We start from the raw sequence: 21600 nt of genomic DNA, 5'->3' as shown, positions 1-21600 counted from the left end.
CAAAGCCTGGCATGCCTGGCTTTGCAAGGAAAACTGGATTTAAGGCTCAGTGTCTCCCTCTGCTGTGTGTTTCCGGTTTTTACCACTGCAATGCACCAAGCTTGTGTGCGTCCCAGAACCTTTTGCATTTGTTTTTGTTTCAGTCGGGAAGGTAAAAGAGTTGCTCCTTGATAGCACAGTTCAATCGAAGCCAGCTTCGTCAAGTACAGCTGAGGTTATATTTTTGCTTTGAGATATTTTTCACTGAACTTTGTCGGGTTTTTTTTTTTTAAGTTTTTATTTAGACCTTCTAGGTTTTTTCATGCGAGTGTTAGCAATGGCGCTAAAACATTTGCGGACACTGACACCACTTTTAAGGTTTAATTGTCAGAGTAAAACATTTGGAAAAGACTCTATAAAGACAATTTTAGTTCCAGTAAAATCCTACAGCGCTCAGCATGGAGGCGAAGACACGGGAAGAGGTGAGAGGAAAGTGCAATCACATGATATGGACGCTAGGGGGCAGTAGAGGCGGCTAGTAAGGTGAAACAAGCTAATGAACAGCTGTGATTTAATCTTGGGGTATTTTTCAGTATTTATTTTATAATCCTTGTTCACAGCAGATGTTATTTATTTTTTTTAGTTCCTAAGAGGAAAAAGTAATAATAATAATAAATTTGAGCTTTTTTTTTTTTTTTTTTCCTTCCAAGAAGCCAGACTTTCTTGTCATTTTAAATTGCTCTTCTTGAGTAATCGGCCTCCAGACTTTATGAAGTTATTTCAGATAGCTGTGATTGCTAAAAGACATAAGTCTATGGCAAAACAGCTTTCTGTATGACCTCTGCAAGCGGGGTTGAGCGCACACAACACCGCTTAAAACGCTTCTTTTCCCTTGAAATCACTCTGGTAGTGTATGAGTGTAAAATGCGGTGTGAGACAAATTGTCTTTGCGCCTCACTTCACCGGGCTTTGTCATCCTCAGAATAGCCTGTGAGGTGAACACATCCAGTAGCTTCTCTCCTGGATGTAGTTTCCTCTGGGTGTGGTTGACGCTCGGTTTCCCGGGATGAACCTAAACAATGTCAGGTTGACTGCCTGCTGCAAGTTAAGGCCACAATCACTGGCACACACACACTGACCCAAAGTGCTCACCTCAACCCAGATGATATCTTTCAGAGCCTCGTTCACTGTCATTATTTTATCAACTCTGTCCACATAAGACAATTTACGTCCCATCTCCATCCCGCCTACTGTGAAGTTAAAGCTTAACGTCTCTGGGTAAGCCTCTTTCTAAGTGTTGTGGGCCGCACTGGTTTCTCCCTGTGCATCTTTCTCGTTCTCTGTCATTAGCTGCAGGTCAGACTGTGGTCTCGGAGAGAACGGGATCCGTGGTTACTGTGGCAATAAACCGGCCCGAGGTGCGTAATGCGGTGAACCAGGAGACAGCGAGGCGTCTGCTGGAGGAGCTGAAGGCCTTTGACAGTGACCCAGGCTTGAACGTGGCTATCCTGCATGGGAAAGGTAAGATAGTCCTGTGGGGAAGGTTGGGGCTTAAATTGAGGCAGATATTTGCAGAAGCGTTACAGAGTCTTGTTAAGAGATTTTGTTAGTAGTAATCCTCCTAAGTGTCGCCCAGATTCTCATCCTCTTATTTATCTGTAATTAATACTTAAGCATGTCAGGCTTACAGCCGATCGTGAATATTAAGGAATATCTCTGTGAGCATTTCGCCTTAAAATGAGTTGATTTTCAAGCCGGGCAATAATTTTGGCTGAAGGGAAAAAACGCTGTGGCACCAGTGTCTGAGTGAGTAACCAACAAACTTTTAACCGGAAATAGAGAGGAAAAAAAGTCTTAGTATTAATTCATTCTCTGTGTTTTAACAGTATTTATACCTTGTCTCATGTATTAGTTAAAAATGGAAACTTGGCTTCCTGCTCACAGAGAGCACGACTGTTTCATTCTTCATTCATTTGCTGTAACAGAAATATGCTGGATATAAAATTAGTTTTTTAAAAGAACATATTTAAAATTCTACTTTAATGTACCTTAGAGTGTAATTATTCTAGGAATGAGTTGTAACATCCCATATGGAAAAGAAATAGTAAAAACTTATATGTGATTACTCATGAAAGTGGCCACTTTCTCATTACTTTCATACATTGTTTTAGTAAGTATCCAAAACATACAAGTTTCATTATATAATTTTTCAAGGGATCTTATATCTGTTTTCACTCTTATATGCTTTTCATACAAGTTTCACACAAGACAGATACAAACTTTATAAGATTTATATATATCTTTTTCATAAAATAAAGAAATAGTTCCCCCAGGTTTAAAGGCCACCATTAAAGAAACACTGCCTGGAAAGAAATGCCCATCTTTGTTAACTTGCTGAGAAGATAATGAGACTGACACTACACTCAGTGTCTGTAGAGGTAATTCTCCTCAGTCGCTGTGATTGTGAGTGATGTGACAACTACATCAAAGCAATGGAGAAAAACTGCAAAGGTAGAGCCATCAGTCTGTTAGCTTAGCATTAAGAGTGCAAACTGGATCAATGTCAGCGGATGCTGAGGGTCATAGTGCACAGCGGTGTTTCTGCACAGTCAATCACTACAAACCTCCAAACTTCATGTGGCCACAATGTAAAGCATCGAATACAGTGGCGTAAAGCACGCCGCCACTGGACTCTAGAGCAGTGGAGACGTGTTCTCTGGAGTGATGAATCACTCTACAAGCACTTCCTTCTTCTCCTCAGTACCTTCTATCTAACATTCACACTCCAATGAATGCATCAGGAGCAACCTTGCAAATCAGAGAGGGAGGCCATTTCCGGCCACAGTCTAATGCAGCTGTAGGATATAATGGGATACTCACTAAAAATGGACGTAACTTCTTTCCATCCCGCCTTAGCCCTTAATTTCTTCCTTACTTCCATCCTCAGCATTCATCCCACCTTCCCTCACATCCGCTTGACCCAGCTTTGCTACTATGGCTGCTTAGATCTCAACCAAACAGTGAGATGACTAGGCAAGAGTGCACTCGGTAACAACACACACACACCCACACTTGTAAGGTAGCCTGCACTATGTCAGCCGCAGATCCAAAATTATGCCACAGCTCCTAATGCTTCTAAAAATAATCATATCCCACACACTCCTTCCTTTGGTGGAAATAATGTCTTCAGTCTGGATCAACCTGTCTGCTCCGGCCTCTGAGCGTACACTCCAAAAGCCGGAGCATCTCCAGATGATGGCTGCTGATGGCGCTGTGAAATGAAAACAGTGTGTGTAACAGAGTAATTAGCTTTTATTAAACTGGTGAGCAATTAGCAGCACAGTGGGTAAAAGTCGCTCTGTCGTGATTCCCTCTACATCTGTAATCTGATTTTAATCATCGAACCACAGTTTCCTGTCAGCGGGCTGTCCCGTGTTCCTGCTCCAGGATAACTTGACGACTGACCTTCAGTGATGATTAGCAGTGCGTCTGTGCTGCGAAATGACAAGCGGGGAGTTTCTAGTTTCAACGTAGTGGTTCTGCAAACATAAGGAATCCATTTTGCTCAAATTAGCGCCGACACAGCTCTCATTCTTCAGCGTCCGAATGTGTGTTTTTAAACGTATGAAATTAAGAGTAATTGCTTTCAGCGGGTTTTGAATATGCTCGGACATATTTGGAGTGTTTGAGATTCGGATTTCTGTGGGAGTTTGTGGTTCAGGTGCAATCAGCTGTGTCACTGTAAGACCTGAACAGATGGAAAGACACTTTGAATGTTTTTTAATTTTGCAGTAGCTCCAGAGAGTGAGACAGAGGAAGGAGGCAAAGCTGGTTATTATGGGTTGGTCACGGTATTAACTAGTTGCTCATGTAGTTCATTCAGATTTATGAGGGAGGACATTAAAAGTTAGATTTTATTCTTAAAGAGAGGGAAGTTTTACTTTATCACAGAGAGCTGTTTCAGTTCAACTGCTGCATGGAACACCACAGCAGGTGAAGTACAGGTGTTTGCACATTAGCGGCTCTTATCAGCTGACTGTCAGTAAGCTGTTTACAATATTTTCTGCAGCTGTCCTTTCTCACGTGTTGCATACAGTAAGGAAACTGTCTGATTCAGGCATTTTAACACTACTGGATGTTCTCCATGTGTTTTAGGTGAGAGAGCTGCCTGAACACGGGCAGAGTGAAGTGTGGTTAGTGCACCAGACCATTCGCTTTTTTAGTAAACACTTTGCAGTTAGAGATCGGCTGATTCGCACTCTCATATGCGCGTCTTTCGGGTGCGTTCTAGAGAAGCAGTCAGCGGACCAGGATGTGCAACATAAAGCTCAGCGAGCTCAGTGAAATTCAGCCATCAATAATCGTTTTATTTTTATTTCTGCTGCGATATGTCAAAATGCCATGTTGAAACCGAAAAAATTGCTTCATAAAAATGTAAGCGCACAATTATATAGTGATTTCTAACATATTTGGCTCGGAGTCACTAAAGAAGAGTTGGCGTGCCAGATTATGGAGCCAACATAATGAAGTAAGGCTCTTGTGTTTAGAGGCTGGTGGCTTTTTTTAGGTTGGTTTTTTTCATTTTTGTGCCATTTATAGTTGTTTGTTTTGTTAAAGTGAGGTGGCTGCTGCATTTCTGTAGCCCAGTGTTATTTGTCAGCATTGAAAGGTTTGGCTGTGATGGCCTGAAGAGAAGAGTTGAAGTTAAGGAGAGATGCTCGTGTGCTCTCAGGCTGAGATGTTAGTGTATAATACGATATCGGCTGTGACATCCTCAGGGATTTTATTTATTTGCCTTGATCAGGTTGACCAATGATGAGTTTTTGTGTGTTTTGTTTTAGTTAAATCCTTAATAAATAAATAAGTAAATAGAAAAAAAAAAGCTTCTTATTATCCCTGTGAAACTGCATCTTTTTGTAACTTCTGTGGAAACAAAACTGTTTCAATTCTCGTAACATTGATTCCTTTCTTCGGTAACAAACCTGAAGGTTTCCTTGTGATCTGTCTGTCGCTTCTGCTCATTTCCTCTTACAAGGACAAAGGAGATAAGGGTGCTCCTTCACAATGCTGCTCCCATAAACAGGGTGACACACTGTGTTTCTGTAATTGCCTTGTGCTGACCCACAGCTGCAATCAAAAGCTCCCAGTCGATGGGTGTTGCTTCCGCATGCATTCATTAAATTCGTTTTCATTACTGTTACATTACAGAGGGAGGAGGATTTTATGAGTCCCTGCCCGAAACTGTGACACAGTGTTTGTAGGCCTCTCGGGCAATGTTGTAATTACCACATGAATCCAACAGGAAGGGGCTGTGGTTGCAATATGTTACTCTTCTGTCGATGAGAATATGATGTGTGTGCATTTGCATGTGTGCGAGCACACGCGCGATCTGTGCCTATGCATCAGATTCTGCTTCTTTAGGGGGGAGAGAAGCATTTGTGTGCCAGCCAGCCCAAAGCAAGCTGTGCTGTCCAAATTGTAGCGCTCAGACTCCAGCTCAACTTGTTGTTTTTTTCATCCTCGTCATTTTCCCTTCCTCTCTGACTTTCCAGCTGCCATACTTTGTAATTTTGCGGTCTCTTCCAGGAGGGAATTTCTGCGCTGGTTATGATCTGAAAGAGCTGGCCAATCACACAGGCCCCTCGAAATTGGAGCAAGATGTCACAAAGGGTCCTGGTCCAATGGTGAGTGGTGAGGGTTACGGTAGATGTATATTTCCTTATGATGTTAAAGGGTTTGAATAGAATGTATATAAAAATAGATTTAGGGGCTCATGTTGAATCATGGAAATACCTCGGTAACTACAGATGCATAAGCAGAAAGCCCTGGCTTCTCGTACAGTCTTGCCACTCGACGAAAGGACGAATCATAACACAAATGATGTACTGTAAGCCAGGAAAAGTGCAGGTCTGTAAGGTCTGTTAGGATCGCATGCAAAGGCTTTGGGATTGAGTGGACCTCCTGTGCAGAAAATTATAGCCTTATATCTCGTGCACAATACAAAGTGCTTCATTTGTTCAGCTACGGCCAGAACTCAGATCATATTTCAGCCCTTTGTTTGACAGTTTGAGAAATGAATTGGCAAATAAAATCTGGAACGTTTTCAGTGGATAAACCCCAAAAAGCATGAAGTGGATAGTGAAAACATACATACATAAATATACACAGACAACAATTTACACATTTAGTTCTGGGAATATTTGTTCCTCGTTGAGTGTGTGTTGATTGTAGTCATTTGGCTTTGCGTACGATGTAAGTGTGCGTGTATGTTTGCAGTCACTAATCCAGCTGTTTCCTCCAGGGCCCGTCCCGTTTACAGCTGTCAAAGCCCCTGATAGCAGCAGTGAGTGGTTTCGCTGTGGCTGGAGGGTTGGAGCTGGCTCTGCTGGCAGATCTGAGAGTGGTGGAGGAGAGCGCCGTCATGGGAGTGTTCTGCCGCAGGTTTGGTACGTCTAACACCCCACGCTGCTATTCTCTCTTCTACTGCTTCAGTTACTACTGTGCTGTGCTGTATGGTCTGTCAACAAACTGGCGACTGTCACCACTACTGCTTTGTTTTGACAAAAAAACTAGATACTAAAATGTTCACCCTTTTAGCAGAGCCCTGCTCACAATCCAGACATTCAGATACCACCATGGCAGATACTGCACCTAATAATAGAAGTGGGGGGAGATTTTTGGTACCAGAATCTTTCTGGTTCTAGTCCAAATGGTTCTGACAATTATAGTCGAGCAGGCTTTGATTGCATGCAGGTATATAGTCAATTTGCTGAAAATGGATTCTCGAAGCTATTATCTATGGTCTGAAGAACAAATCCACAAATCCAGAGGTCTGGATGTTTGGTGGTTACGCTGAACCCCCAAAATACTTGCCAGTGTCCTAGAAGTCAGAAAATGTGGAGTGCCCACTCCAGGTCAGGGACTAATTGCTGCCCCAAGTGGAGGAGTTAAAGTATCTCGGGGTCTTGTTCACAAGTGAGGGAAGAGGGGAGCAGGAAACTGACAGATAGAAGTAAGTGTAAATGCAAATGCTATCGATTTACCACTCGATCTATGTCCCTAACCTCACCTATGATAACGAGCTCTGTGTAGTGACCAAAAGCATGAGTTCGTGGATACAATTGGCAGAAATGATAAGGGGAAGAGTTCAGTCATTTGAGGGGGACTCGGAGTAGAGCTGCTACTCCTCCTGACTGAGATGATCGTGATGCCTCCTGGGTAAATGGACATGTCCTACTTGGAGGAGGCCCTTGGGGTAGACCCAGGACATACTGGAGGAATGACATTTTTTGGATGGCCTGGGAATGCCTCACTAAGCCCCAGATAAGGTGGAAGAGGTGGCTAGGGAGGGAGGGCTGGGTTTCTCTTCTTAAGATGCTGCCTCTCTAACACAGCCCTGGGTAAGGGGAAGAAGATGGATGGATGGAGGGATAGATCAATGGATGTCACCAGAGTCATTAGACAATAGCCAAAGCATTTCAGGTTATCCAGTGAGCTCTTATTGCTACTCTGCTAGTAGTGCTACTTCTGTTTGTGTGCTTTTTGTACACAACAAGCCTAATATTAGAAATATCACTGATGTCTTTACTTTAATATGACTAGTATTCATACTAAAATATATAATGATCAAAAGAAGCGCTGCAGCTGGCCGTTCTTAATTTCCTGCCACTTGTAGTTGCAGTGCTATATCTATTAAACGCTTTACCAAAGTCGTAGGTGTAATGACATTAACAGCCATGCTTTCTCTCAGTTAATCCTGCTGCTGTTAATAATACCAATCCAAGCCTGTCAGTAGTAACACAAGAACCAGGGGGACCTATTTTTTGGCAGGCCATCTCTTTTTTCCCCTTCTTTTCTGTTTTTTGTTCTACCTCTGTGTGTGTGTGTGTGTGTGTGTGTGTGTGTGTGTGTGTGTGTGTGTGTGTGTGTGTGTGTGTGTGTGTGTGTGTGTGCGCGCGCGCGCTCAGCTAATTATATCTGCCCGTGAAAGTGTCCTTGTGTTTTTCTTTGCATCCAGACATACATCACTCGTGTCCTAATGCCAGGAAGTTGACACTGTTTCTATTTTTCAACTCTGTTACTCTGTCCTGTGTTATCACCGAGCCTCCTCTTGTTTGTGTGCGAGGACGGAGGCAGCGCGATAACACCAGTGACCGTGACCTTTTGGCATCACGGCCAGAGTCTGCTGGGCAGTCTTGATAAGTAGAAGAGGAAGCAGCCAACTGCCAGGTTTCCACTGCAGGGCCAAAACAGGGCTTACATATTATTTATGTCACACAATTTCCTCATAAACAACATTTTCCCTTTTTGGCGTCTAGTAGCTTACAGGCAACGTTTGCATGCTGAGTCAATTCTACTTTTAAACGACCAAGCAGTACTTTAGAGCATCTGCTGTAAACACTTTAATCCTGATCCCATTGCTGGCTTCACTCGGTAAAAGTGGCTCGTGTTGGAGCATCGCAGCTTCTCTCATAGAGCTGTCACTCCTCTGACCGTGCTGCCGGACGGCTTAAAATCCAACCATAGTGTTTATAAATACAGCTGTTGTACTATAATTTACTGGGAGTACTAGATTTAGAGTGTAAACATGCATGGTTTATTATCCAAGCCTGTAATTTAACAGGGGAGCAGTGCCCTCATCTGCTGACCGACTATGCAGTTCATCCTCACAGACAGAGTAGTGCCATGTCCTCAGTGTAGGGAACACTCAGCTCTACTTGTTGTGTGTTTTTTATACATATTTTTTTAGTGTTGGATCCATTTTACTGTCATTATTTTTTCATTTCTGTTTCAAATGACTCTTGAATTTGTTTAAATAAATTTTTTATACCCATTGAAATAAGTCATGTTGTGACAAAGTAATTTTTTTCTTTACATGATAATTAAATAAAAAAAATAAAAAGATCTATGTATATATGTAGTCTTCCATGCTAGTAGATATGGGAGGGACAAGTGGTGTCCGGTGACACCGACCAATTTGTTTAATAGCAGCGTTACCTAGTAAACTAAAAAGATATCACCAATAGCTGCCAGCAGAACAAAAGCACTGTCCTCTTCGTGTTTTGGTTGCACAGTCAGACCTTCAGCGTGGTAAATGTGGCAGACAGAAGGCAACCGTCAAAGCAAGGCTCATGGCGAGCCTGCACTACCATAGACTGTCATTATTCTGCAGCCTTTAATGTCTTCTCACGTTACTCAGTGTTGGAGTCTGTGCAGCTGCTTGTGCTTAACATTTTGTCAAGATTTGTTGTCATGCAAACTATTTATTAGTGTTACACTGGGCTAAGTGATGAGCGGATCAACAGCACAAGTGTCCTGGTGATGTGTTTAACCCACATATCAACGGCCGCTGCATCCATCCAGGTTTGAGCCCTAAATGCTGGAAGAAGCAAAATGGCAGAAAAACACTCAATGAAAAATTCGCTCCTTCACTAGCAGGAGATGCTAGCTGACCCGCTAAATGGGGAGCTCCTCATACCCAGCTTATATACTCATGCTGAATGGAGTCGGCTGGACTGGCCTTACGGGAGACAGATTGGCACCTGTGCAATACTACACAGCATCCATCCAACCATCCATTGGATCCATAGTTTACTTGTTTATGCATTCACAAGATATCCCAGGTTCAATTGCAGGAGGGTGAACAAATAAGTTTGGGATTGCATCAGGAAGGGCATCTGGCATAAAAAAAAATGGAGTGACCCTCTTTGGTGACCCCAGAGAGTAAAGCAGCAGCAAGTAGCAAATTTCATTTTCTAATTTCTGAAAAAGAAAAAAAAAACATTGTAAAGAGTAGAAATGATGCAAAAGTTGTCATTTCAACAGTGGGTTCGGTTTGTCTCTGAAAACAAGCTTTCTTAAATGTTTTTTAGAAATATCGGCCTCCACTCTGCACGTCTCATCAGCAACGAGACGAAGCCGACATCTGCGCTCTTCCTTCATCTCAGAACTATGTTTGGGAGGCAGAAATGAGCATTACTGCGGTGTCGACACATTAAGTTACACATTTCCTCCCAGTAATTAATTCTGAGCCTCATATTTGATTGCCACATATTTTGTTTGTCAACACATTAGCGTCGTTTCCTTCAGCTTAGCCGAAACCGCTGTGGTTTTTCATTCAGATGTTCGTTTAGCAGAAGAGCGGTTTTACTGTGGCTTCACCAGTTTTATACTCACTTTCTGCATAGCTTAGGCCTCCCTACCAACATTTCCTCTTCCTTAAACCCGTAGGTGGTGTTTTGTCTGGTTTTTTTTTCTTAAATGAACATGTGGGTGAAGGAACATTAGATCCAATGGGGCTTGACAAAAAGCCGCTTTTTAGGAGTTCAATTTTTAACACACAAAAAAAGAGGCTTAACATTAAAGTTTAAAAATCTTCTAACGCTAACGCTAAACAATTTAAAAACCAAACTTCCCAAGCCTTTCACATCAAAAGTACTGCTGTTCTGCCGGGCGCACTGTTTATTTAAAGATCCTGCGTTTCTTAGTGATTATTTCCTTTTAATGGTCGAATTCTGTAACCGTTTTTTGGGCCAGGCACAGATGGCAGCAGCCGGAGGGAATCCCTGGTGGTTTTGGAGATGAAAAACCCTCAGAGGCTCGCTGCGCTGCTCTGATGTGGGCCAGCGGTTACCGCAAGGATCTGACAGTTTTCTGGCATGTGATTGGCTGCCAAAACCTGTGGCTTCCTGTCTGGGGCACCTCTGCCCCGCCAAGGAGGAAATGAGAAGGAGGAGATGGTTGCGTCACAGGAATCTGGTGTTGGTGTCTGCTGCTCTTTGAATTTTCAGCCCTGAATGAGAAACCATGCCACTTACCTAATTCCCTCATGTTATTTTGGTTCCTTAAACCAGAGGAACATAACAAAGGGAAAAAAAGAAAGAGTTGGAGTAGGAAGTGGAAAATAAAAATACTTCACTTGTCTTAGTCTTTGTGTCTAACTAACTTGGGACCCGTCCTACACATAAACCAATCCATTTTAAGCCTGTGTGTTCCTGCATGGGTAAGGCGGATTCTAATTAAGAAACAAGAAGCCAATAATTGAGGGACACAGATTTATTTTTTAAAGTGAAGCTCTAGATTTAATGAGGCTTGACAAAATGCATCATCACAATAGTTAATAGTTTAACTCTATACCCCCTGAAAGCCTCTTAGGAGTAATCACTGAAGATAGTGAGGGTGGAAAAACCTAGAAACTATTCTAATATTCAGCCAACAACATCTTTATTGATATAAACTGAGGTGCCAGTGGAGGTCGTCAAACGTCGTCTTTATGGGTGGAGAGAGTTAAAGGTTAAGGGGAAGCTTGTTCCCTGTTAGATCTTATCGTGCACAGCACTTACATGTGATTTCGCCCTTTTTCTGAGCTGCTACACCTTCTGCCATTTTCATGGCTCGAGGCCCCATTTACAGCCTTGGTGGTCTTGTGTAATAGCTCTCTGCAAACTAAACAATACGCAGCCCTGGTATTAAATCAGTGGGCTAAACACATGAAATCAAGTTAGCTGTGTGGTGCTCATTTCTGACCCTGCCCAACTCAGTTATTTTCCTCGATTCCCAGTCAGTATTTCAAAGCGAGCTTCCGATTGAAGGTCTTGTCCATTTAGTCTGGAGTTCTCCGGAAATCGTTAATCCACATCAAACTTAATCGCATTACCCTCATGGGAGGCCATTGTAGTGGGTTTTGCTTTGATGTGGTGAGGATGCCAGCAGCACCAGGAGCAAACCAGAATGCCCCAGTGTGTCACGTTTCACACTGTTTGGGGTTATTAGCAGCTAAAGAGTGGTGGGTGTGTTGCCTTATTTCCTTTTTGTGGGACCTGGTACCTAACTCATGCTAACGATGATGAGTTGATGCCTAGAGCTTTAAGAGTGATGGGCCACCTCTTATTTTGGTATAGTTTGTTTGGAAAATGGGGAAATAGGTGCAGAAATGTATTGAAATGTGGAAGGATACATGGATTCATAGTATTTAAGAAAAAACCAGCTTGAAAGTCGATGTTTATTTGACCAACTTTATTCTTCAATGCAGCCTGAACTCTTGTAGTCGAGCTTTCTTCTCATTTCTTTAAGTAGTGTTAAGGAATCTTTATCCCGGCTTCTTGAAGGACATTCAAAGCTCTTCTTTGGATGTTGGCTGGCTTTTGTTCTGTTCTCTGCCAAGATGATCCCACACTGCTTCAGTAATCTTGAAGTCCCTGCTCTGGGGATGTCAGTCCATGACTGATCTGTTTTACTGTCCAGGTATGTTTTACTGCATTAGCAGTGTGTTTGGGATCACTGTCATGCTGAAAAATGACCTCTGTACATACTGACCCACAATGTGAACCAAACATTTCAGATTTGGATTCATTGCTCCATGAGACCTGTTGCCACTAATTTTCAGTCCAGTTCTTGTGTAATTTGAAGACTAAAACCTTTTTCCTCCTGTTTCCTTTCCTTAAAAATGGCTTTTTGATAGCCACACCTCCTCCAATGTAATAGCTTGATAGTGCGTAAACAATATTATTGCTGTCAATCTGTGTTGTCTTTGGTATTTCTGTAGATTCAAATAAATAAATGGTAACAAGTTATGTGTTTTTACAACAGTGTTTGTAACAAAGTGCCTGAAATACAATTTAAATTGTATTTTTTCATTTTTCTTTTAAAATTGGTCCTTTGAGTCTGAGATGTTTTCTTATGCTTGATTGATTTATAGGTCACTATTAACTAGGGATGGGTACCGGTGTCCGGTGCCATGATGGCACCGGTTCTGACATAAACGGTAGTAACCAGACCGAAAAGCAGCGCACATTTCGGTGCTTTATTTCGGTGCTTTTTTTTCCTGAGCTGTGATACACTTCTAGCCAATCATTTTACGTTTCCCAGGATAGTAGGCGGGGCCAGGTACGTACGTTCAGTTAGAGCAGGGCTACAGATTAAAAATATCCAAGGCGAAGCGGTCAAAAGTCTGGCTGTACTTCACAGTAAAAGATGCAAACTCAGCAGCCTGCAACAAGTGCTTTAAGCTGATACTGTGATATTGTCAAAGGAGGTAACACCAAGAATCCGATTAAACAGCTGGCGACGCATAGCGTTTTTTTTAAAAGCTGAGAAATGTGCCGTATTTGATAGCTTGCTGCGAGACCTCACACTGTGCACGTTGGGTGGGTTGCCAGTTATCGGACCGGAGCAACATCCCCCAAAAACCCGAAGAATAGAGTCCTGGCCCCTAGCCCTGCCAGTGTAGCAGAAATGATGAGGATATTGATGCAGCAGCAGCCGTTCTTCTCTGCGTGAGTCGCTTAATGTTGTCCGTGTGTAATTTACGTTGAGTAGGCTAACCACGTTATTACATTAATGCATGTAAGGTGAACTAGCAAACATCATCATAGCTACATGCCGCTGTCCTCTTGTTTGATGGCAGATACTCCCTTCACCCTGGCCAAAAAGGCTAAAATGACCAAAGAAAAAGTGGGAAACAGTTAAACATGAGAGGATTTTGGACAAAGTTTGTGTTTTTTTTCCATTGTTTAAGCACTGCTTCCAGCCAAGAGTGATACCATATATGCCCCATAGCTGCAGAAAAGGCTAACATTGTTATCTTTTTACAAAAAAAAACAGCTGAACATGAGAGGTTTTTGGACAAAGTTTGTGTTCTCCATTCTTTAAGCACCGGTTCGAGCACCGTTTAAGCACCGGCACCGTTTCAAAAGTACCGATTTGGCACCGGTATCGGATAAAACCTAAACGATACCCATCCCTACTATTAACTGACCGAAAAAAAAAAAAAAAAAAATTTCTCTGATGATCAAGTACAAAATCCAGACTTTAACACTTTAGTACTGTTAATATAAAACATCGAACAGCCTTTAGAAATCCCGGAAAACTATTGCTCAAGATCACTTTAAAAAATGACATCAAAGTCTGGCCTCTTGGAAACAAAATACAAAGAAACGAAGGGTGGCTGAAGATTGTTAAACAGTGCTTTATATTTGTCCTTTTAACGCTTTGAACCAGAGTTATATCTTTTATGAGACGAGAAAAGATATAAAGCCGTTGTTCACAGATCGTTAAAGTCGGTGTGCATTTCTGTTAACTGTCCTTTTAAGTAATTCATGGTCAATATACAGAAACATCTCGAGTTACAAGCGGAAAAATATTTTTATCGCTCTCTAAATGTTGCCTCGTGTCATTAGAACACATTCGATGATTACTCAGAATTGCTTTTTCTAAGTAATGTTATGACATTTTTATACAAAACTATGATGACTGGAAGGCAACACATTTCAAAGTCTGCAGCAAGAAGATAAAAGAGCAGATATCATCTGTCCTCTAGACTTTTACATATCAGTCAGATAAGCAGGAAGAGAACTCACTCTTCTGTCTGGTTATTAAACAATAGGCACTGCTGATTCATTCTTATCCCTGCTTTGAACAAAAAAGGGAGCTGACTGCTTTTCAAACATCTGGCTCATTACTAAGGACCAAAGATGACAAATCCACATCGTATTTTTATCTTCAGCATCAGGATCGTTGCTCAAACGTCCCCCCCACCACCACCTTTAAAGAGGATCTCCACCACAGCCTGCCTCTTTCAAGCCAAACATACCTTTTTAGTTAAAAACTGCTTCTGAGCTCCTATTCATGTGGGACAAAGCGCAGGTCTGTCAAACAGGACACATCAGAGACGGGACTATCAGAGAAAGAGGGGTGGAGTGGGGCTGCCAAGGGTGGAGGTGCTGGAGACGGCTGCTGTGGATAAGAAGGGAGATCCTTCCGGTAGCTGATAGCAGCGGTGCCAACAGCAGCACCAAAAGACAGAGACTAGGGGGTCAACCTGGTCTTTATCTGCTCTTCTTTGAGTCGGGCTCTGTCTTCTTCTGGCCTTATTTAAGCTCAGCGTGCTTCTCGACTAGCGTGCTTGTCTGTGTCACTCTACTGACTTCCTGTTTCTGTCTTTTCCTGCAATCAGATTGATAACACTGGGGTTAACAAGCAGCACAATCTTCTCGTTATTTCTCCGTCACTGAGGACTGTAGCAGTGACTCCCAACAACGGGGTCATTTAACCCATGCAAAGACTGTTAAGGAGCTCATTTAGTTGAAAAGAAATGTATCCAAGTAGGCAAAATGGATATCAACACGCCTTCTCAGTAAAGGACTGTGACTTTTAGATCAAAACAAACTAGGTTTAGGCGGCCACAGTACAACCTGCATTACTCAGAACCTGCATTTCACACAAACTCATGGAATGAGGGAACACTGAAAAGAACTGAGTGAAATCTCATCTTTGCGGACAGTGTAGAAACCCCCTCCCTCACTCGTCTAATTACAGTCTTCAGCCTGTGAGAGCACCATATGTGCCGACTGTCTCAACCTGGACCAGGCCCCTGGATTGGTCGCACATGTATTGGCGCTGGTATTCCGTGTATTCCAGTTTAATTTATTTGAACGACACGGAGAGACAGAGGAGCTCACCGTGTATGAATAGAATCGCATTATTTCCATGACTCTCTGCAGAATGAAAGAGGGGGAGGAAGAAAAAATTGAAAGCTCGCACGATGATTTGGGGTTATGAAAACATGTTCTACACATGTGCTCTCAATAAGAGGCGGTCAAACAGAATCAGTGACTTGGAGGAATTAGGGAGTTGGGATTGTGGTGTGGAGCTTGGGAGAACTGAATGGTAGAAAGTGTGCCAGTTGCAGCTGGTGCTCTTTAGAAATTAGGACTGATGCCAGAAGTTTACGGTACCTTGCAGCGTTCCCTCTTATTTTCACCCGATTTCTCTCCGCTGGACGCAGTAATAAAGCAAATGTGTCCATTGAGACTAAGAGTAAAGAGGAGTTTTCTTGCACTGATGTAAAGAAAGTCAGTAGTGTTTCATCAGCTGTTTCCACACAACTTGAGCGACTTTTAATGAACATGTTGCACACGGCACAGCAGCCTGCATTCACTTTAATCTCGTTCAGTTAATTAATATTTATTTAAAGATCATTTTTTTCAGGAACTTCAGGCTTTACTCCAGACTGCTTATCATTCAAGTATTGTTTTTATTTGTTTTATTCATTGCAAAAGAATGAAAGGAATAATTTTAAAACTTATCAGATCTCAGTGGGAGAAAATCATGCTGGATATCTGCACTAATATAGACTGGGTAATATGTTAGGAATGAAAGGATGACACATTGTTTTAGGCAGATGAAAATGATGACGCTACAGAGGGCTGAACTCAAAGACGTCCATGAAATCAAGTTGAAAAGTGATGCAGCAGGCTAGTCCATTTTGACAAAATTGTAATTGCAGGAACGGCATCAGATGGGCAGAAACATAAAGAGGTGTTGTCTTGGATTTAGGTCAGGTGAGCGTGGGGGCCAGTCAGTGGAATTAATTGCTTTCTCCTCCAGGAACTGCCTGCATAATCTCGCCATATGAGGCTGGGCATTGTCGTGCAGCAGGACCCACTGCACCAGCGTAGAGTCTGAATGGGTCCAAAGATGTCGTCTCGATACTGAAGGGAGTCAGGTGGCATTTCCTACCCCGTAGATGTCTGTGCGTCCCTCAGTGGATTTGGCTTGTGTTATCCACGGCTTCTCAAGACCCTTTCACATCTGTCACGTGTGTTTAGGGTGAACCTTCTCGCATCTGTGAAAAGCACAGGACACCACTGGTGGACTCTGGTATTCTATAGCAAATGTTAATTGTGCTCCATGGTGCTGAGCAGTGAGCACAGGTCCCACTAGAGCAGACCTTCCCAAAGTGTGGGGGCGCAGAGCCATGGCAGGGGGGGCACGGTATGAAAAAGGGGGGGAGGGGTGGAGAAAACGCTTGGACACTGCTAGCACGGGGCGCCCACAGAAACGCAAAGCAGGAGATGAAGCATCGCTGAATATGTTTCCAAACCAACTTCATTCTAAGCCAAAGACTAGAAAATATGGTGAAGCAAATCTTCCCTTTGGCTTCACCCGCACAAGTGCCGAGGTAGGTCTCCCCTGCAGAACTGGTTTTCACTTTGTCGAGAGCAGCGCTGGGCTGTTTAAATCACGGACAAAGTTGTGATTTTTAGTTCACAAACCCTTGTTGTAATGACTAACTACTCCTGACATTTTGGAGATGTTAGCTCTTTATACAGTAAAGCTACAGCGGGATACAAATAACATCAGGCTGATCCTGCCACGATTTGTCCCCCGGTTCAAATCACGGACAAACAGGATCCCACAGCTGTTTATGTTTTTAAACCCATTTTGCACAGAGAGGCCTTTTTTGATTTGATTGCAATGTTGAATATTATTACACAGAAGAAGAAAAAAACAACTACATGTAAAATAATCACACCGTGACGCCTCTGCCTTTCTAAATGGAGGGACAGAAACTGAGTGTTTATATGTAAGCTGTAAAACCTGCAGTCAGATTAACAGTAACAGTATTTTGTCTCTATCTGCCATTTTGCAATCCATCTCATGTAAACAATAACGTGGCGCACAGCGTGACGTGAAAAAAGGCACATACCTTTGACGTTGCGTGACGAACTCTGTATTCCTCGTCCACACGTAAACGCAAAAAAGAAGTTTTAAAAAATCTCCGTTTTCGGTGATTCGAAACGCCGTTTACGTGTGGACGAAACAGCTGCGTTTTCGAAAATACCCGTGTAGGTGCGGACGCAGCGTAAAAGAGTTAATAGTTTATTTTATTACTACCTGTAATTTATTGCAGGTTACTTGTATTTGCTTAATTGCTTACTAAATATTTGAGGTGTGAAATAAACCGCAATGGAGCAAAATATGGGCGTGTGTGGTTGGAGGGCGTGTGCGTGCGCGCGAACATTTTTCTTGTAAAACAAAGGGGGGCCCAGCAAAAAAAGGTTGGGGACCGCTGCACTAGAGGACGTCGGGGCCTCAGGCCACCCTCACGAAGCTTGTTTTTGATTGTTTGGTCAGAGATATTGAAACCAGTGGTGTGTTGTCATCTTGTAGCTCTCTGGCAATGCTCATCATGTTCCTTAAAGCACAAAGGAGCAGTAGTGGTCATGCTGATAGGTTAAGGGCCCTGTTGAGCTTTTCTGACTGTTTTTTCACTAGTTTTGCATTTGGCTAGAGTCATTGTCACTACTGGTGGCATGAGGTGGATTTCTGGATCCTACAGCGTTTGCACAGCTAGTCCAGCTCCTCCAGTCCAACTCCTCTAAAGGAGTACATGCTGATGGGATGGCCCTGCTGATCGGTTAGGACCTTCTATGGCCCTGTCCAGCTCTCCTAGAGTAACTGCCCATCTCCTGGGATCTCCTCCGTGCTCTTGAGACTCTGCTGAGGGACAAACCAGAACAAACCTTCTGGCAATGGCATGTTGGACTGCCTGTGGAACCTCTTTAGCATCCAGGTATCACCTCATGGTATGAGTAGTGACAGTAGCCTAACCAAAAGCAAAGCTAGTGAATAAAAACAGTCCCAAAGATGAGGAGGGAGAAAATGTTGGTGGCCTCCACCTGTAAAACCCTTCCTGTTTTAGAGGTCCCGTTGTTGCCCCTCTAGTGCACCTGTTAATTTCATTCACACCAAAGCAGTTCAAACTGATTAACAAGCCACTTAACTGACCAATATCCCTGAAGTTTAAATGATTGATGCTTTACTCGTATTAAAAGGTTTTTTTAACGTGATTTTTTTGAGCAGTGTAATTTATTGGTTAGATTTTGTTTATTTGGTCTAACGTCAGGGGAAAATGGAAAGAAACTGTATTTAATGCACCATTTAAAATGTCACAGTAGGAAATGTTTCTTTGATGAAACATAAATGATTTATCAGTTTTCTTCAGACTTATTCAGGAGTAATCAGATGAGTATAACAAGGTGTTATGTACTGTCAAAGTAAAAGGAAGCACAGCAGTAGAACTAATGCCTTTCATGCACAGTAGGCTCAGATATATATTTTATATTTGAAATCCTTTTCTAGGTGTTCCACTGATTGATGGCGGCACGGTGCGCCTCCCACGTCTAATTGGTTTATCAAGAGCACTTGACCTGATTCTGACTGGACGGCCAGTTGGAGCACAAGAGGCTCTCGCATATGGACTGGCCAATAGAGTTGTTCCTGATGGCCAAGGTATGTAAATTGAGTGTTTTAGCAACATCATTTTGTGAGTTAGTACGAGATATTAGACCTCAGCATCCCAGCACTGAGTATTTAAAATTATCAAGCACCAAAATGTTGCTAAAAATACTTGAAGTGATTGTTTTTTAACTTTTATTATTAAATCGTAAATTTATAAAAAATTAAATTTTGTATAACGACAAATCACACTAGTCACATCAGGCACCTTGAGGTGCTTTATTGTGAAGGCCTTATAATAATACAGAGAAAACACCAAGAACCAAATAACCCCCTATGTGCAAGCACTTGGTGACAGTGGGAAGGAAAAACCCCCGTTTAACAGGAAGAAGCATCCAGCAGAACCAGGATCAGGGAAGAGGAAACACTGGGAACTCTGGGAAAAGTTCTTGCTTTAAAAGTGATAACAGATACTCAATATTAGATTTTTTTTAACTTGAATTAAAGCCGTAATTAAAGCTTTAATTACTTCTTGATTGACTGATTTAAATCTGATTGTGTTGTTGTACAGAAGCAAAAAGTGACCTTGTCCAAAAACTTATGGTTCTGTCTTTAACGCGCTACATGGATGGAGCTGGGTTAGGTTAAGCAGGCGCTGTGGCTTCAACGCCACACTGGAGCTATAAATCCTCATTAGTGCTGTCTCCTTCCCTTCAAACGGCCGTTTCAGGATTAAGCTACACACACATTTCAATGTGGCATTTCCTGTGTTATATTAATGCATAAAGTCTCTTCTATGCTTAAATCCAAAAAAAGCATCTCCATGTGGTCTTCATGATTCCCCCTCCTCCATCCTTAGATGTTAGAAGAAGATTAGCTAATTCTTTTAGGAAACACTTCTTCCCACAATTGCCTCTCCGAAGGATGATCACTTAGCTCAAGTTTAACATCAGAGGAAAGCGAAGAAGTAGCACTTCATCATGTAGAGAGGCAGATCAGAGTGTGCCATCATGAGGTGTAGTTTCTTTTCCAAATGGCTGATCTGGATGTGTCCCAGTGCTTTCATGTGAGTGAGGAGGCAAAGTGACGCGAAGGCCCAGTGGCAGCATTAAAACACATTGAAATGCAGTACGTTGGGGATCTTTGTGTATTCGCTGTGTTGGGAATGGACACGTTTCCTAACATATGGACACTGCACATGTTTTCACTGTGTTGATTGAGTTCATGTTGCAACCACAGCTTTACAGGCGGCGCTTGAGCTAGCAGAGCACATCAGCTCCTTCCCTCAGCAGTGTCTGCGAGCCGACCGTGCTTCAGCCATGTACGGCTGCTATGACGCTCCATCTTTCACACAGGTAGGCAGATCCATATTTACACATTTTGATGGGATAATAGCTTAAAATGAGTTCACGGTTGTTAATGGCGGAAGGGTTGTAGTATAAAGGAATAAAATGCCTTTATGTAAATACATGTACATTTTTTTTGTTGTCCAGGCCATGCAGTATGAAATCGACCATGGGATTCCTGTCATCCAAGCAGAAGCTGTTGCCGGGGCACTCAAATTTACTTCTGGAGTAGGAAGAGGAGGAAAGTACTCCTAGGATTTAGCTTGCACTAACCTTATGAAGTGTGACCACAAACTGAAAGTATTTTTTTATGTCTGTACTCACTTCCGATCTGCTTTAAAAGCAATTACAGTTGCAGTGAAACCCAATAATTAAGCTCAATTTAAAAGAAATACAACTAATGATAATATCTTTCTACCACTAATATCGTCTCTTTGGTTTAAAATTTACTATGTTGTGAGTTGCACTTGTGAGCAGCTCAGCGGAGCGGTGGCTGTCAACAAGTTTTTGAAAATTACTGCACTGTCTCCAGACATAATTTTAGAGTTGGTGTTAGTAATTTGAAATGCACAAAGTGCACATGCTGCACGGCCCACTTTCTCCCTCAGTGATGTTTTCAGATGTTTATGAGGGGAATTCGACTTTCATTTCTCAATGTAAAACACAATAATCCCCTAAACTTCCCCCAAATTCAAAATTGTGTCGTATGAAAAGCAACATATAATGTTTACTTTTAATAAAATGAGAGCTTACCTGATTTTCTCTGTTGTTTCTAACACCCTGTGGACTGATTTCTACGTGAAGGACCAATTCGCAACCATCTGCCAACCAAAATATGAATATATATCCCTGACTCTTTGGCAAATGGTTGCTGGAGATTGATGGCGGTCACCGGGAATTCAGTAGTCCCAATCATATAGGCCTAGAGACCAGTCAGTGAGCCTCTGAGAACCACTCATCGCTGGGAAAAAACATGTTAGCTGAAGCGCAGAGGGACAACTTTTGCTTTGAAGGCAAATGTTCTGTGTTTCAAGTGTGTATTGCACTTTTTCTACCACTTGGCGAGATCTTAGCTAGCTTACTTGGCTATTTGCAGACAAGTTTGCATCTTCTACGCACTCTACGGGCGACTACAGGAATTTACTAGTGACCAAAGCAATCATAAGGAGTTTTTTTTGTCACAGCATCTTTTTTGTGACCAATTGCATCTAGAAACCTCCAGAAACCACTGAACAACCACATTTTTGTGGGGAAT

The 21600-nt window shown here is 42.4% G+C and overlaps 1 protein-coding gene across 1 annotated transcript; it reads left to right on the top strand.

Annotated features, from left to right (window-relative positions):
- The first annotated feature begins 61 nt into the window (after positions 1–61).
- Positions 62–21102, top strand: LOC309714347 (enoyl-CoA hydratase EchA19). The gene is made up of 7 exons (XM_082546693.1): positions 62–461; positions 1330–1500; positions 5566–5663; positions 6281–6425; positions 18904–19053; positions 20239–20354; positions 20493–21102. Exons 1-7 carry the CDS (start codon positions 302–304, stop codon positions 20598–20600), a joined length of 948 nt encoding a protein of 315 aa, XP_082402819.1. The 5' UTR covers positions 62–301; the 3' UTR covers positions 20601–21102.
- Positions 21103–21600: the final 498 nt, after the last annotated feature.

This window comes from Aulonocara stuartgranti, assembly GCF_965226115.1.
Source record: "Aulonocara stuartgranti genome assembly, chromosome: 9".
In the NCBI taxonomy this organism is placed as follows: domain Eukaryota; kingdom Metazoa; phylum Chordata; class Actinopteri; order Cichliformes; family Cichlidae; genus Aulonocara; species Aulonocara stuartgranti.
Note: the sequence above shows the minus strand (reverse complement) of the source record. Positions and strands in the feature narration are given on the sequence as shown.

Excerpts from the sequence above, each read along its gene's own strand:
- LOC309714347 (XM_082546693.1), top strand. The coding sequence starts at position 302 with ATGCGAGTGTTAGCAATGGCGCTAAAACATTTGCGGACACTGACACCA. Across the intron at positions 5,664-6,280 it reads CAAAGGGTCCTGGTCCAATG|GGCCCGTCCCGTTTACAGCT; the intron begins GTGAGTGGTGAG and ends TGTTTCCTCCAG. Across the intron at positions 20,355-20,492 it reads ACGCTCCATCTTTCACACAG|GCCATGCAGTATGAAATCGA; the intron begins GTAGGCAGATCC and ends TTTGTTGTCCAG.